This window comes from Babylonia areolata, chromosome 30, assembly GCF_041734735.1.
Source record: "Babylonia areolata isolate BAREFJ2019XMU chromosome 30, ASM4173473v1, whole genome shotgun sequence".
Lineage (NCBI taxonomy): Eukaryota > Metazoa > Mollusca > Gastropoda > Neogastropoda > Buccinidae > Babylonia > Babylonia areolata.
In genome coordinates this window covers 25,771,529-25,788,833 of record NC_134905.1, presented here as the reverse complement: position 1 = coordinate 25,788,833, position 17,305 = coordinate 25,771,529, and the positions used below count along the sequence as shown (strand labels likewise).

The window sequence follows — 17,305 nt, the reverse complement described above, 5'->3', positions numbered from 1 at the left end:
ACAGCCAATCTTAAGATGATACGCTATATTCGAAACTGACAAGAGACCTAAAAATGAGAAACAAACCAACATCACTAATCAGCTTCAAAACCCAAAGCCAAATATGACAGAAAACAACAGAAAACAACAGAGTTTAAACTTTCAATCAAACACAAAACCCAAACAGAATATACACCAACATAAAATCGGCCCTAGGACAAGGCCACTACGGTACAGCATTGTTACATCAGTGGGGAGGAAAAAAAAAAAAAAAAAAAAAAAAAAAAAAAAAAATCAAAAACAAACTTCATCCTCTAAGACTACGGAGATTCATTGACATTCTTCAGGGAGGACGTGACAAGACTTGGCTTGCACCCCTCCCCTCCCCTCCCATCGCCAACACAGGGACAGGCACAAGGCACAGGGACAGCGGCCTACCTCAGGAAACAGTTGGCAGATTTCACGGATTTGTTTCAAGGCAGGCAGGACCCAGGTGTCGCTCTTCAGCTCCTCCACAAAACGGTTGATCCACTGCATCTTCTGAGCGTCACGGTCCTGTGGTGTGTACTCATCACATTACAGTCTCAATCAGGTCCATTCTTCTCTTCTCACCACTTGAAAACATTGTGTGTACTTGACTAAGCATTGTTAATAGTGTCACAGACTCAGATGTTCAGCAAATTTGTTCTTTTTAATTATAGAACCAAAGAAAATCTTGCTGATGTGTAGGTTAACAACATATTTTTTTCCAATCCGGTAGACTTCTTACAACCTTATCATTATGTTCCAGAAAACAACTATTATGAAAAAAAACATCTATGATAATAAATAAAGAAATGTTATGTATGTAACATTAACGATTAAAAAAAAAAACACAACATGAATAGATCTAGAGATACAATGATCTAACTAAAATAATGCAAATAACATCGATTCAAAGATAAAAATAAAAAAAAGCACACAATTTTAACAGATATAAAGATACATCAATTCCATGAATTTATGACTCAAAAAAAAAAAAAAGAAAAGAAAAAAGCCCCAGAGAAGGACAAACCAGCCCCGGCACTGTGTTCAGGGACAGTGGGGAAGGACTGCAGGTGACCTTGACCTTGAGCTAGGTACCTGTGAGCAACTGTAGTCAAGGATCTTGATGTGAGCTGTCAGGGCCTGGTCCATGATCTCTGTAGGTACATCGTCACTATGGGCCAGGTTCCATAGCAACGTTAACACCTGCACCAACAGTGTGTGTCTTTCAGTCAACTAACTTTTCCGCGAGTATAAGTTTTTCATCATCTTCAGATCAACAGTCCAGTAACAATCTGTCTGCATGTCAGTGACTCAACTTTAGCGTAGGAACTCAGAACATAAAACAATGGTTTTTATATTGCTGAATACTCAGCACATTCAGAAGAATGTATCTAGCATTAGCAAGATTCATTATCAAGAGCCAAACATTTCTTTCAATACAGCAGAATGTCCACTCACAATGCCTTTTTCCATTTAAACTTGATTGATTCATACATTATTTCCAAACCAATTATAGATAATAAAGTTGCATTGAAGTGAACTGAACTGAATCTCTGTGTGTGGGTGTGTTCTGTGTGTGGGTGTGCTTGCACGTATGTGTGTGTACATGTGACAGAAATGCACTTTCTCAGAGTAAACGGCCAATTTTCTCATGCAGGAAATACGACAGAAACTACAACTCTCTCTCTCTCTCCAATGCCCCCCCACCCCCCACCCCACGCCCCCCTCCTGCATATCCCCCATACACAGATAAAAATTCTTCGGTTCCTCAGCCACCCTGCTCTGACCTTGTGTGCCATGACACCCTCCTTGTCGTCCTCAGCCAGACGTCGAATCAACTCCAGTAACTTCTCCCGCTGCTTCCTGGTGGCGTGGCTCCAGCTCCCCTGTCAAAAACACCACCTTTGTTCTGGACCCTGCCTCACCTCACTACGCTAGCCTGGAGCAACAGGCAAAGTTCTACTGCTGCTGCTACTTACCATATGCGTCACAATCGTTAATTCACTGAGCCCTGTCCCCTAGCACTGCTCTGGTGTCCAAATCTGTTTCATGAAAACAGTTTCCATGTTCCTACATATGCATACACTGCAAGCAAAAGGAACTAACTTCCACAGCATTTCCGGCTGTGTCCGCGCCTGTCATTTGGAGTAAACAAGACGATTTCAGTATGTTTTTTGCGTTTTTCTACATCAATATGGCAGGCAAACCTGCCTAGGTTGTAAACTCCCTAAGGCTGAATGGGTTACAAAAACAACAGCCGTTAGTGCATCAGACACCATCCATCCTTAAGAAGTCCAGGGTTCAACTCCTGGCATTGCCCAGTGGGTGAAGGGGGGAGAGATTTTTTTGACCCAATATCCTCTTACGTCCACCTGCCAGTGACCAAATCCTCTTCATGTTCATACACATAAAAGATGATCATCATACACATAAAAGATGATCAAAATAAGGATCCCCATCCTTGATGTTACGATGCCAGCTAACATGGATCTGCCTCAAACTGTAGTCAGAGCAGTTGATCAACAAACTGGTTAACATAAAAAAAATATTTTACCCCCCACCCCCACCCCCCCCAAATCTAAAACCCCTTCATATGAAAATCCACTACAAAATCAGAGTGCACAGGGAAAAGCAATGTTTCTGGAAAACACTTCTTCTCACAAGCACTTTCTTTGAAATAAACTAACAAACTAGAATGCACACACGACCTGCTACACAAGATAACTCTAATGCAACAGCAGCAGGGTAAAATTTTTATCTGGTTCCTTCACCTTTAATTTCTGAAGTCTATATACAGAAAATGCAAACTCCATCAACTGAAAGAATACAAGTGCTTTGATTTGTCTCTACACAAGATTCAACGCTATATAAATATTAATTATTATTATCATTATTATTAGTTGTAACAAAAGATCTTCCAAATATGGAAAAAATTTCTCTCTGACTCTGTCCCCACCCCCTTTTATTTCAGAGCACTTGCTGGTCTGGCAATAAAGGCTCATGTTGATATTAGTATCATGGTACTTAGAGCAAAGAAACATTCCCACAACCATTCTTCTGACCTACACTAGGCATCTGTGCATTCTTTCTGATCATGCTTGCTGTTTACTGTTTACCTACTGATAGACTTACCAAAGTAAACAAATCTTAAAAACCAATTTGTTTGCTCCTCACCTGAAAGCACTCAAACAGGTGGTCTAGCTGGTCAGGGGAGAAGTCCCATGCGAGCTTGGCCAGCAAGTCATGCACATTCTTCACAATAGCATCATGCTTCCCTGACTGAAACAAGCCAATAAACACAATGCTACAGACATAGAAAACCCTTCAAGCACACTTCTTCACTTATCAATTACTGCAAAGGGACTGTTAATGGCACAGCAAAAGTACAATTGTGTTACCATTTCTTTGCATCTGTACAGGGCCCAATTCTTTTAACTTCAAACCGAAAACAAGACGGCCTAATTTTTTCTATGATTGAAAAAAAAGAAAAAATTTTTTTTTTAAATAATACTTTTCTGGGTTTTTTCCTTCTTTTTGTAAGGGAGGGGGGGGGGGGGGGCGGGAGAAGAGCTATTCCTTCCTGTATCTTCTTGGAAATAAATCTTTTCTTCGTGTTACAGGACAAAAGTCAACACCTGCAGTAACATTTCAAACAGATCCGCTTTATCGGAATACACTCCCTCCCTCCCTTTTCCCCATTGCCTCCACCCCACCCCCACACACGCCTCCAGAGCCGTACCTGAGCGTTCCAGAGCCTGTCCAGGTCCTCCATGGTGAGGGCCTTCTCCTTGATCATGAATCGCAAGATCTTTTCCAGCTTCTCCACATACTGGGGCTGGTGCAGGCTGTCCCGCAGCACGATGGACAGCACCCCGTGCTCCTGTATCCACTCCTGGACACACACAGTGGTGGGTGGGTTCATGGCGAGGTTGTTTATAGGTCAGTCACCCCTCACCAGTGCTGACAATGTGTTATCAATGTTATTTCCAATTCATTCAACCGTCATGTTATTTCCACGTCAGTCACCTGTCATGTTATTTCCACACCTTTCATGGTGCTGTCAATGTTATTTCCAATTCATTCAACCGTCATGTTACTTCCACATCAGTCACCCGTCATGTTATTTCCACATCAGTCACCCGTCATGTTATTTCTGTGTCAGTCACCTGTCATGTTATTTATGTGTTAGTCAATCCATCATGTTATTTTCGTCAGTCACCTGTCTGTTATTTCCATCTCAGTCACCTGTCATATTATTTCAGTGTTAGTCAAAACATGTTCTTTTTGTCACTCACCTGTCATGTTATTTCCATGCCAGTCACCGTCATGTTATAAAAACCAGTCTTACAGGAAGTTTTTTTTCCGAGAACACACATCACTAACTATCAGGGAACGAATTACATCTAGCTTTTAACTTCAAGCCTTGTGAACACAAAATTGTAAAAAAAAAAGAAGTAGCCTGTCAGCAACATCCAATTCCCCACTACACACACACACACACACACACACTTTACAGACAAGTCCAAAAAATCTCACCGCCATCTTCTCAGCAGTCAACCACTCATCCTCCTCCAGCTGTTGATGACGGTTTGCATGGAAGGACACGTTGGTAATCACCTTGTTCACTTCATTCAAGGCATTCATCTTTCCATTGAACGAGGAAATTTGTAGCAGCCTGAAATACAAGTCAGTCTTCAGTGCATCTATTATAAAGGTCCAGAATCATTCTTTTAGTTTTTATAATATCAATATTTTATCTGACAAAACTGTTATGCAAAACAATGTAAAATATTCATCAAGGTACTCATATTTATACATAGTACAGTAAAAATATTTGTGGCTTCTATCAAAATCAGTGATAATCTACACTGAAAAAAATAAATGATGTCTCGCTATTACAACAATCAGGTTAAAAACAGAAAAATAAACAATTGAGTTAAAAGACATCTTCGCTGATAATCATTTTCAAAAATCAAAAAGGAAAGAAAGCAAGCAAACAAAACCAACCTCTTTACCAGCCAACAAAAAGCACTTAACCAATCCTTTCAGTCTACATTATCCCAATACCCAGGACCATTCCATCCCATAATTTATCATAAACAGAGTAAACAACAAACAAATAAATGAACAGAAACAAAACACATGAACAACAAACGTAACGCCGCCATGCTCTGACCTGAGAATCATCTTCAGACGGAAAATCTCCAGGTTCTTGATTGTCTCCTCCTGGCTGGGCAGTCGACTGACCAGCTGCTTCAGCGCCTTGATGATGGAGGACAGAGCGTCGTTCTTCGCTTCTGTCTTGGACTCCTTCTTCAGCTCTTCATCCGTCAGCTTCTCCAGAAACTTGGGCACTATGTCCTGTCAGACACATGCGCTCTTGTGACTCACTCGTTCTGCTGCCTCCACATCATACACCACTGCCGTCTTATTCCTCTCCACACACCACTGCCATCTTATTCCTCTCCATACACCACTGTCGTCTTATTCCTCTCCATACAGAAACTAACTGTTTAACTCATTCCTCTTCATACACACACTCATAAACTGCAGGTTCTTTCTGCCCTACACCCATAAGCTTGATTTCCGAGTATTCTTTCTCTGATGCGCTAACCAATGCTCACACACACATACACACTCACTTCTCTTCATACACACACTTACAGCTGCTGGTTCTCTCTGCCCTATACTCCAAAGCTGGCTTTCCTAGCATCCTTTCTCTGCTGTGCTAACCAATGCTCAAACACACACACACACACACACACACACACAAAGTGCACACATGCACAAACACCACATGTACACACAATCACACATGAGCCAAATAACAAAAGACACCACACACACACACACACACACACACACAAAGTGCACACATGCACAAACACTACATGTACACACAATCACACATGAGCCAAATAACAAAACACACACACACACACACACACACACAAAGCACTGACCACAATGGGCATGAAGTACTTCTGGATAGTGTTTGTTGTCAGCACTTCAGCGCACAGCCCGAAAGGTCTGCAAACAAAACAGATCAAATCCTAAAGGCTGGAAAACAATGGCTTTAAGATAAACACTTTTTTTTTTTAATTGATTTCCCAAAGCCCTATTGTCCACTAACTTAAATCCACTATTCTTTCTGAAAGGAAGCACTCTTCCCTCATATTCAACCAATGGGCAAGAAAGTGGGGTGCAAAAATCAACCAAAGCGCACATCAGCTCCAAACTTTCGCCATGTCTATGTCATAATCTTAGGACATTAATCTGAACAACAGAGTCATTTTTAAGATAATAAAAAATGATGACAAAAAGAAAGGAAGAAGGGAAATCCTCACTGACTCCTTAAGTACAATTTACATTTTGTAAAAATCTGAAAAACAAAAAATCCAAAAAAAAATCAGGCTGGCCATTTTCTCAACCAGTCCACAAATTCTCTGGACGACCAAGAACAGGAAGAGACAGGAAAATACTTTCCTAATTTTTTCTTTCTAAATCCCAAAAACTGGAACCAAAGTTATCTGCAGAAAATAAATTTCCTGACTATCAATCTGCTTCATATGACTTTTGATCCAATTCAAATTTCTTCATCAAATTTCAACAATCTGATGTTACACACTTCAGGCAATCTGCACCTAAGTAACAATTCAAACATTTATGGACATAATTTTTTCTCTCTAAACCTTACCAATATACAGCATGCAATGATACTGAGCTGTGTAATGACCAGGGCTCTCACAGACCAGTCCACTCACTTGATAAGGCTGGCGAGGAGGGGCACAGAGAGTGGCGGGCCCTTGGTGAACCTGTCCAGCAGGATCTGGAAGCCGTTCATCTGACCAAAGCGATTCACCAGGTCCACCAGCCAACCCTGACAACGCACCCACAAGCATGGAAACAATTCCATGAAAACATCCCGGAAAGCCACAACAACAACAAACATGCATGAAAAATAACATTTATAATGCATAAAACATCAGCAAAGACAGAGTAAACTGATAATGTTACTTATCCGAAAAGTGGCGGCCACTGAGAATAATTATTTATCTCCTGCCGGAAATGGCGTTTCATTGGCTAGCAGACCTAATGGCGAGACATCTTATCACTGAGTTGCTGCGAAAATTTTTGGCCAATTAGCAAACAGATAGGCCTGGTTTGCATCGGTCTGACATGGTACAGTACATGACGCCAAACAATTCCTCTTCAGGCACGACAGTGCAAGCCAACAACAACAAAAAACTGAAAAAGGGAAATAAGAATGAACCTAAATACTGTATTTCTTCTCATTTCTTATATTCAGAAGACTGTTTTAAACATGTATAAAAAATTAAAAAAATTAAAAAAAAGTGGGGAGCAGGACTCTTTTCAATTCCTATCCCAGACTTATTCTGATTCAAAAACAGTCAATACAGCTGGTTCTTTCAACACAAATACTTATTCCACTGTTCACAGATGAATTTCAAATACAATCAATACAGCTGGTTCTTTCAACACAAATACTTATTCCATTGTTCACAGAGGAACAGTGGATATGGGGTGGGCTGCATGAGCGAACTTAGCAGCACCAAGTCTGCTTATCGTAAAAGACTGTTCCTAATTCCACAGTAAATTCCATACACTTCAGAACATTCTTAACTCTAAGCAAACTGCAAAGATGCAACCCAGCCCTGGACACTGGGGCATTCTCCTGATTACCAACTCAAAACAATCCACTTTTAATTAATGACCACGCCGACGGGCACAACAGCCGAGCGTTAAGCATTGGACTTTTCAATCTGAAGGTCCCAGGTTCATTCTCGATAATGGCGCCTGGTGGGTAAAAGGTGGAGTTTGTATTATACTCCACGTTTGGTGATACATATACTTACCAAGTCAAACTGATGCAAACTAGGCCTATCTGTTTGCTCTGCTTGGCCAAATTTTGCACGGTTAACAGTGAAAAGACGACAGAAAGGGTGATTTTTCCAATCCCCCAGGTCAACAAATGTGCAGACCTACTTGTGTCTGAACCCCCTTCCCTTCGTGTACAGCAGAAGATCAAAAACATAGGTTAAAATTCCTGCAATCCATGTCAGCGTTTGGTGGGTTAAGGAAACAAGAACATACCAAGCATGCACACTCCCAAAAACAGAGTATGCCTGCCTACATGGCGGTAAAAACGGGCATGCACGTAAAAGCCCACTCGTGTAGATACGAGCGAACATGGGAGTTGCAGCCGACGAATGAAGAAGAAGAAACAACCACCCCTATGTCATCCTCACCCTGGGTGTGCGCTGGTCGGGTGGGCGTGCGTACAGCCCTTCCTCTGGCACCTGTCCGTTGGTGGCCAGAGCAGCTATGCTTTCTGATGGCCGTGACGCATTGTACGTGTGGAACCTGAACAAAACATAAAACATGGGCAACACATTTCACTCCTAGGTCATCAATCATGATCATGAATAGTCTGGAAACACCAACAGTGCTGACTGAAGACCTACACGCTTATCTCCTGAACTCTTAATATGCATTTGGTGTTTCAAGATTACACATCTTTCTGTCTGAACAAGAACTAGAACTTACTGTGGTATGTACTCTTAGTTTCGGCACCATTCTGTCTGTCCCCTGCATGTTATTCCTGTAATCTGGATAACAATTTGCAATTATTGCCTAACATATAGGAACAAAAACAAAATAAAACAAAATTCAACAAAAGCACAACACAAAACATGGCAATATGAAACCAAGCTTTGTTTACATTTCTTTTTTCAATCCACTACTATTTCAACCAAACTAGTAGGACCATTTTAACTGCAAGCTTCCTGCATTCTTAGTGCTGTGCCTGGTCCTGTCCATGTTTCCGCAGGGGAAAGTGTAAAATAATCAGGGAAAAAAACCGTGAAATAATCATCAAACATTTTTTTTCAGACAAAACTCATAACACAATCTCATTTTTCCATGCCTTTACCTTACAAGTCCTGACAATACTATTACTACTATTATTACTACTAATACTAAGAGTAATAATAATAACAATAAATAAAATAATAATCATACTGAATTATGAATAATAATAAAATAATAATGTAACACACTCTTTTAGTACCGTTTAAAAATTCCATGCATTTCACAGGATAATAATTGTAAAATATGAAGCCAACAAAAATAATGCAGGAAGGGAAGAGCATTTCCAGAAGACATGACATGACTGTGCCATCTCAATCATTTGGAAGTTTTGGACAACAAAGCCTCCTTTTGTTATTTCTTTTATTCATTTGTTCATTTCAACTGGCCATGACTGTGCCAACACTCTCACTTGCAGTTAGGGACAACAAAGCCTTCTTTCGTTAATTTTTTTTATTCATCTATCTATTTCAGTTGCATGTGTATTTCTTTTTATCACAACAGATTTCTCTGTGTGAAATTTGGGCTGCTCTCCCCAGGGAGAGTGCGTCACTACACTACAGCGCCACCCTTTTTTTTTTTTTTTTCCTATCGAAGTGGATTTTTCTACAGAATTTTGCCAGGAACAACCCTTTTGCTGCCATGAGTTCTTTACGTGCACTAAGTGCATGCTGCACATGGGACCTCGGTTTATCGTCTCAACCGAATGACTAGCGTCCAGATCACCACTCAAGGTCTAGTGGAGGGGGAGAAAATATCGGCGGCTGAACCGTGATTCAAACCAGCGCACTCAGATTCTCTCGCTTCCTAAAAGGACACGTTACCTCTAGGCCATCACTCCACTCATGGCTGTTCCATCACATTCACTTGTAGTTAGGGAAAACAAAGCCTACTTTTGTCAATTCTTTTATTCATCTATCTATTTCAACAACTGGCCATGACTGTGCCATCACATTCACTTGTAGTTAGGGACAACAAAGCCTTCTTATGCAAGTTCTTTTATTCATTTATTCATTCTATGACTGTGCTATCTCACTCACTTGCACTGGGGGTTGAGGACCATGGCCAGTAGCTCCAGAAGGGGGAACCAGTCTTGTGACAGCTTGGTCACGCACAGCTCAATCAGCTTCTCTGCATTCTTCAGGATGCATTTCTGTGGGCATTCACCAAACTCCAGTGCAATGGTAAGCACAAAAACATTCCCTTGAACGGTGGGTGTATGTATGAACATAAAGGAAGAAAATATCCACATTTCTTCCCCTGTGTTCTTTCCATTCAGGTTTTGTTCTGAAGACGGAAAAAGTTGTAAATTGGTTTAACAATACTGTAATATATACGCCACATTTCTTCCTCTCTCAAATGACCATAAAAGCCAATCAAAGAGTGGACTGGAAGAAATTAGAGTAATATTCTATATTCAATATTCTTGTTGCTTAGAGTCCAGCCGACCGCACAGAGCCATATAAGGACTGTCAAACCTTACAAATGCTCAACTGCGTCAACACAAAACTGTCAGATCTACAAAAAAACATTAAGACAAACCCACAAATTCAGTTCACGACACAGTATCCCGACCATTTCACTCCTTATGGCAAATAAGACTAGGCCATGCTGAAGACGCCAGCCCTTCCGCTTAATTTATCATCCCCAGATTACAAAAAATCGTAAAAAAGGGAAAAAAAACCCCAAAAAACAACAATACTTCAAAGACAAACAAAATATACATAAAAAAGTCCATATGGGCAAATAACACTGCAGAATGGAGAAATTAGAGGACATATCACAATGTTAACAACAAACTTACAACTGTTTCCCTCTAAACAGAAGAGTACAGGGGAAAAAATGTGGATGTTGCCACATCTCTAAACACATGACCTTTAATATAATTAATAATAATGCAAAAGACTGTACCAGGCATGTTGCTGTCTTCTCACTACACCCCAGAGCAAAGCAGATATTTTCCAAGAAATGAAAAGAAAAAAGTCTCAACTCTGTAAAACAACTGTACAAAGTTTGCAAAACAAATTGTGATGTTCACCAGAAAAGTGAAGGGCACTACAGCCAAATGGTTAAAGTGCTGGACTTTAAATCTGAGGATACTGGGTTTGGATCCTGGTCACAGAGTCTGGTGGGTGTTCAAATCTCCCAGGTTAGCAGATGTGCAGACCTGTTAGTGCCTGTTGCTTAGTTATACCCCATTCACATGCATGCATGCAGAAGATAAAATGTGCACATCAAATATCCCATAATACATGTCAACATTTGGTGGATCATGGCAACAAGAACATACCCCGCCTTCATCCCAGGACACAGAACATGGCTGAAATGGTAAAAGTGGTCATGCATGTAAAATCCCATTCCTACATCTGTGAATGTGTAGCCCATGAACACAGGAGAAGACCGCAAAGTAATTTCTGTACCTATGATCACGGAGCATTTCCATTTATGGAGGCCTAAGAATCCTGATGAACATCCTGAAACTGTTTCACTTTTGGAGACAAACAGTATCACTATCTTTCTCACCACAGCTAAAACTATTTCACAACTGATCTATCCGTCAGCAGGAATTTGCAAAGACAATGGATCTCATTTGTGAGTGATGGTGGAAGAGGTTCCATTCTCTTGCTTCCTCCCTCCCCGTATGTTGTATGTACTTTTCTCCCCAAATAAACACTGAGAATCTGACACATAAGGCACATGTTTTGCTTTCATATACATCGTAACCCTTTCAACGGTTCAGGCGCCAATCAGTGACTTCTTTGTTGAACGCTTCAGGCGCCGATTGGCAACTTGTACACGCAACGCCTCATGCTGATCGGCAACTTGTACACGCAACGCCTCATGCTGATCGGCAACTTGTACACGCAACGCCTCATGCTGATCGGCAACTCGTACACGCAACGCCTCATGCTGATCGGCAACTTGTACACTTGAGTTACCAGCCTCACTCATCGTTCTTTTCGTGAAACCACACAAGTTCGAAATGTTCACCACTGTTTCCGGAACACCTATTCTACGTTTGAGTTGCAAGTTGACATGCTGTTGAATATTTCGTAATTTATTTAGCAGATTTCTCCAGTCGAAGCATGGCCAGCACTTCAGGAAACAAACGTAAGGGTGTTTACAACACCATGGAGGTACTGCAAATGATTTTAGATGATAATCTGCCTGCTGGAGTGCCGATTGCTGACAGTGACAGTGGAGACGAATTCGCCAGACCAATAAAGAATGACTGACAAGTAACACAAAGACATTAACAATGTACAAAGACATTTGTGAAAGGAGCCATGAAACCTTCCAGGTTTGCAACATACAGCGTGTGTGGTGTTGGCGTTTCCAAAGAGGATGTGTTGTTTTTTGTGGGGTTTTTTTTTTTTTGTTGTTGTTTTTTGCTGTATCAAATTGAGACAAAATACATTAGTTAACCATGTACAAAGACATTTGTTAAAGGAACCATGAAACATTCCAGTTTTGCAACATACAGTGTGTGTAGTGGTGGTGTTTTCCCTAATGGAACTGCTGGTGATACTGTGTGTGTGTGTGTGTGTGTGTGTGTGTGTGTGTGTGTGTGTGTGTGTGTTCTCATCTCTGCACATAGGTGAGTGCACACCCCAGTCTGTGTCTTTATTTTTCACTTGTAAGTACATACTTTTTCATTTTCATCAACTGATTTCATAATTCAGTCAATGTGTTCAAACAAATAAAAATGCTGATCATAATTTGCATTCTTTGCCCTTTAAAATGAGCCATGAATGAAGGGGAATGAATGAGTAGTAGCGAAGTTATGGCAGTATAAAGTGGGCTGGTGGTAACACAGTTTTCCTTCTCCTGCACAGCTGTTTAGACAGAAGTGTACTGTTGCTCAGCTGGTTGGTACAGTGAGCTCGCTCTGCACCTCTGGCAATGAAAGGGTTAAATAAAAGAACTTTAAAATAAACACATGCACACACATGCACACTCAAGCACACACACACACAAATTCATATAAAAGCAAGTTCCAGCTTTCTGTTTGTTTTCTATCAATTTCGCCCTTCCACTTTCCCTATGTCAGAAATCATAGGTTATGATCAAATGCCTGCAACACTGTTCTGAAATCATATGCATAAACTTCCCATGTTAGATGTTTATCACATTAACATGTTCCGTGTGCTTTTTATGTACTGGGCTGAGATTGTCCTGCGTGTGCCTACTGCACAGATGAGATACCAAAGAAATTCCTCACTGGCTAATAGATAAGTGTGATTTAAACACTTACATGGATTTCATACTTCCAGCCACTGACAGCTTCGTCAGTTAGAATCTTGGTGAATGATGTCGTCAGCCCTTCACGCAAGAACCTCTGGCACACTTCACTGCGCAAGTCTGACCCTGGTGATAAGAAAAAAACATGAAGTCATGCTACTTCTTCGTATCATAATCTACAACTTTTATATGACCCACAACACGACCCTATCCCTGTTTCTTCCCCTGTGAACTGGGCAACTGGAAATCTTTAATACTCAGTTTCTCTTTTGGGAAGTAACAGTCTATGTTCCAACATATAAGGTATTTTATCTGTCTTCAAAAGTAAAATATTTGGGATACAACTACCATATATATGATCCACACCATCACTCCTGGCTCAGATTTTTCATAAATATATACAAGTCCTTATCCCTGATTTAGCTAAATCAAACCAGATGGGTTTTTTTAGATATACACATACTCTGGAAAGAAACAAAGATTCACAACGTCACAGCCTTAAACCAAAAGACTCTTGCCAATGCTTTCACAGAGCACTGGAAAGCCAACATCCTTCACAAAAAATTATCTCACAAAACAGTCTCAGATATATTCTCAACAGGGCATCACATCTTTAATAAGATACTATTACTCTGTACAACAGTGCGAAAAGCATTCACTCAAACATCCCCACACAAACATACACATATAATTTGAAACATATGCAAGAGAGAACAGTTAAAAGAGATCATATCACTGAATAAACCAAATAATACACAGTCACTCCACACTGTCTGTGAACAGTGGAAGAAGCCAGCCAAAAGCAAGCTCACCATCTTCACACAGTTTGATGGAGGCTTTCAACAGCACCTCCAGTTCTCCCCCAGGCAGCACAGGGACCACCCAGCGAGGTCGGTTGATCATTTCGTCCAACCGGCTCAGCTCCGTCAGAGGGAAAGGCGGCTCCTGGTCAGGGTTCACCTGTGATCACCATCACCAGTCAATGCACACCACCACTGGCTGACATGCAATGCCTTTCAAATAGCTAATGCAGAAAAAAAAAAAATACAGGCAGGGGGAAAAAAGGAAAAGAAAAAAAAAGGTGGCGCTCTCAGTGTGGTGGCGCTCTCTCCCTGGGGAGAGGGGCCTGAATGTCACAGAGAGAAATCTACTGTGACGAAAAAGAATAATACAATACAATACAATGCCATCTCTTCTCTATCTTTAGCCATTTCCTGGTGCTCTGTACATTAGGGAGGAAAAAAAAACAAAGTACTGCATGTTCACTTCTGTGATGTGTGCTGCAGTGCTACTTTGTACAACTTGTTATTGGCACAGAGATTAAGAACTTTGTCACCTGAGACATTGGCAAGCATGGCTTTTTTTCCTTTTTTTTTTTTTTTTTGGTGCATAACTGATTTTATCATTATTTATCCTGAAATGACCTCCATTCAAGTTTTCCAACCTTTCCCACCATGAATATAACATTGCTGTTGAACTTCAACCACATCCAACATGAAATGTAGAGTCGTTTAACAGCAGACAACAAAAATGTTATGTCAGAAGAAACTTTCTAGAAAACAGAAGATGTGAACAAAAACAGTGTTGAAAGATATTTTTCTTCCTCTAATTTTAGAGTGGGACATTTCCTACACACCTAATTACTTCTCCTGAGAGCACATTTGGCACTCAAACATGCACACCACTCAAACACTGGCACATTACCAGCCATGCATCCTTTCATTTCCTGTAAACCCAGTCCTGTCTTGGATGGTAGTTTCAATGCCACTTTCACAGTTTCAGGCTTGCTGGATAAAAACCACCCATGCACACCAACTTATTTCTAACACTACACCCTAACTGCCTCATATTGTTTATCTCTAAATGGCACATTTAGCCCCAAAATAAATCATACCCTAACTCAACAGACCCCCATTTGCTCTTGCTTACCAAGTTACCATTGCTTACCAAGTTACCATGCAACTTTTTTTTTTTTTTAATAACTTAAATAAGTCTTAGCATGTAGGTCACGCATGTAGTGTAATGAGCCTCCCCCTTCAAACAAAAAACAAAACATAGTGTGGCTGTCTACATGTGCGGGGAAAGAAACAGTCTTACCCGTAAAAGCCCACTCACTGACAATGATATAATTCAACAATTCAAAATTATAAGTAAATATGGGAACTGCAGCCCATTGACGCAGACCTCCAGTCCCTCCCTCCCTCCCCCCCCCCCCTCCACCCCACACCCCTTCTCTCCCAAATTCAAGTTAACAACTTTATCTGACTGGTAAAGTCTTAATCTCCATGTGGAAATTCATGAACTAACATGTTCTTTCCATTCAGCTCTTTCGTTCTTTTTTTTTTTTTTTGCAACTACCCAGCCCAATCTTCACAGGCAAATTCTGGCATGCTTAAATATAGTTTTAAAACATTTCACAAAACTATTTAGCACCATCCACCCATCACCTGTACCGCACAACTCACTCACAAACTCACCTGTCCGTTAAATTCCCCATCCCCTCCGGTGCCTTCCTCCATAGCCACCGGGTTCCCTGACCCCTCCGTGATGGGCTCTGACCCAGGGTCGGCGGGAGACACGACCCCTGGAGGGTTGCTTGGCTGGCCAGATGTGTCCTGCATCTGCTGGGGCTGTGTGGTGATGGGAGGGGGCTGGGTGGAGGAAGGTTGGGCTGTCTGTGCTGGGACTTGCTGCTGCTGCTGCTGTTGTTGTTGTTGTTGTTGTTGTTGTTGTTGTTGTTGTTGTTGTTGTTGCTGTTGTTGTTGTTGCTGAGGTGGCGGTGGTTGCTGTGGGGCGTTGGGGTCCTGCTGAACATCTCCGTCAGCAGGAGTCGTGGTGCCAGGCATGACGATGGTCATGGTGGCCGCTACCTGCCTGCTGCTGTCAACATGCAGTGAAGACTCTTTTCTTCAGCCATCAACAATGATTAACTTGACGTTTTATACATCATACATTCTGATCAAGTCTCCAATGTGCCATGGACATTTGGATTTGTTCTAAACCAGAGACACTTTCATGACATTATACATTCTATTCAACTTCAAGTCTTCAATGTGCCATGGATATTTGGATCTTATCTGAACCAGAGAAACTTTCATACATCATTATGATGATCATACATTCTGTTCAAGTCTTCAATGTGCCATGGATATTCCTATCTATCTGAACAGTCTCAGAAACTCTCATACATTATTATTATACATTTTATTCAACTTCAAGTCTCCAATGTGTCATGGATTATCTCTATTTGATCCAGAGACGCTTTCATACATTATACATTCTTTTCAACACTAAGTCTCCTGTGTGCTACGGACATTTGGATCTACTTGAACCAGTGCCCTGGCCCACTAAACAAAACCAGAACAGATGAAAATTTGAATGGGACAACCAAACTGATGTGCATCAAGTGCATAATTGGGGAACAGCACAGCTGAGACGGGGATATTCATAGGTTTTAGGATACATAAACAGTATTTGCTCTCATGACAACTTAGAGTTATGCTGTGCTACAACAAATATATCAATTTATTGCACAACATACTGTTGATATGATGTAAAAAGCACTGCATTAAATAAGTTGAAATTACACCAACATATTCATGACACTGTGAGTGTGATATATACTGGCCTTTGTAACTTATAATCAACCATACATGGCACAAGCAACTTAACAATAAAGTCATCATACATGCTGCAACTACGACTGAATCTGGACTGACAAATTTACTAACATGTTGAAGTGCCAGGCACATGCATGATGTATGTGACTTTTGTGTGTGTGTGTGTGTGTGTCTTCATGACAAGAAAGTCATATGGAGAAACTCAGCACCATCAGCAGTGTGTCAGTGTGTTCCTGCTAAATTACGACAAAATCTACAAACAAGCAACACACAATTTCACCATCAGCATTCCTGCTGCATGCAAAACAGTGTAATACTGTTAAGTCATATAGATGAACCTATATCAGTATATGGGTTAAATTGTAATGTCCCCTCTCACATATATATCACACATACTCCAACCTTCAATAGTTGACAATACTCTTTATTTTCAGCTCTCCTCAGGGCTTTGTCTGACAGGACTACAGGCATCCGAAGATTAAAGTCGTATCTTCTTCAACATGCGTTACATTGAATGATGGAGTAAATTGGTTATTTCAAACATTTTC

At 40.9% G+C, this 17,305-nt stretch overlaps 1 protein-coding gene across 5 annotated transcripts in view; it reads right to left on the bottom strand.

Moving 5' to 3' along the window:
- LOC143275288 (ubiquitin carboxyl-terminal hydrolase 9X-like) overlaps nucleotides 1-17,305 on the bottom strand; it is a 74,420-nt gene that overhangs the window by 55,102 nt on the left and 2,013 nt on the right. For 3 of the 5 annotated variants that reach the window (XM_076579273.1, XM_076579277.1, XM_076579274.1), the window contains exons 2-15: nucleotides 15,615-16,017; nucleotides 13,950-14,097; nucleotides 13,151-13,263; nucleotides 9,936-10,048; nucleotides 8,277-8,391; nucleotides 6,771-6,886; nucleotides 5,970-6,036; nucleotides 5,183-5,367; nucleotides 4,543-4,681; nucleotides 3,746-3,898; nucleotides 3,181-3,285; nucleotides 1,794-1,892; nucleotides 1,102-1,209; nucleotides 418-534 (exon numbers count right to left, since the gene is read on the bottom strand). In XM_076579273.1, the coding sequence (XP_076435388.1) occupies nucleotides 418-534; nucleotides 1,102-1,209; nucleotides 1,794-1,892; nucleotides 3,181-3,285; nucleotides 3,746-3,898; nucleotides 4,543-4,681; nucleotides 5,183-5,367; nucleotides 5,970-6,036; nucleotides 6,771-6,886; nucleotides 8,277-8,391; nucleotides 9,936-10,048; nucleotides 13,151-13,263; nucleotides 13,950-14,097; nucleotides 15,615-15,995 (1,959 nt within the window). In that variant the 5' untranslated portion in view covers nucleotides 15,996-16,017. The remainder of the gene's footprint in view (nucleotides 1-417; nucleotides 535-1,101; nucleotides 1,210-1,793; nucleotides 1,893-3,180; nucleotides 3,286-3,745; nucleotides 3,899-4,542; nucleotides 4,682-5,182; nucleotides 5,368-5,969; nucleotides 6,037-6,770; nucleotides 6,887-8,276; nucleotides 8,392-9,935; nucleotides 10,049-13,150; nucleotides 13,264-13,949; nucleotides 14,098-15,614; nucleotides 16,018-17,305) is intronic. The other 2 variants (XM_076579275.1, XM_076579276.1) reach the window with 1 other exon arrangement.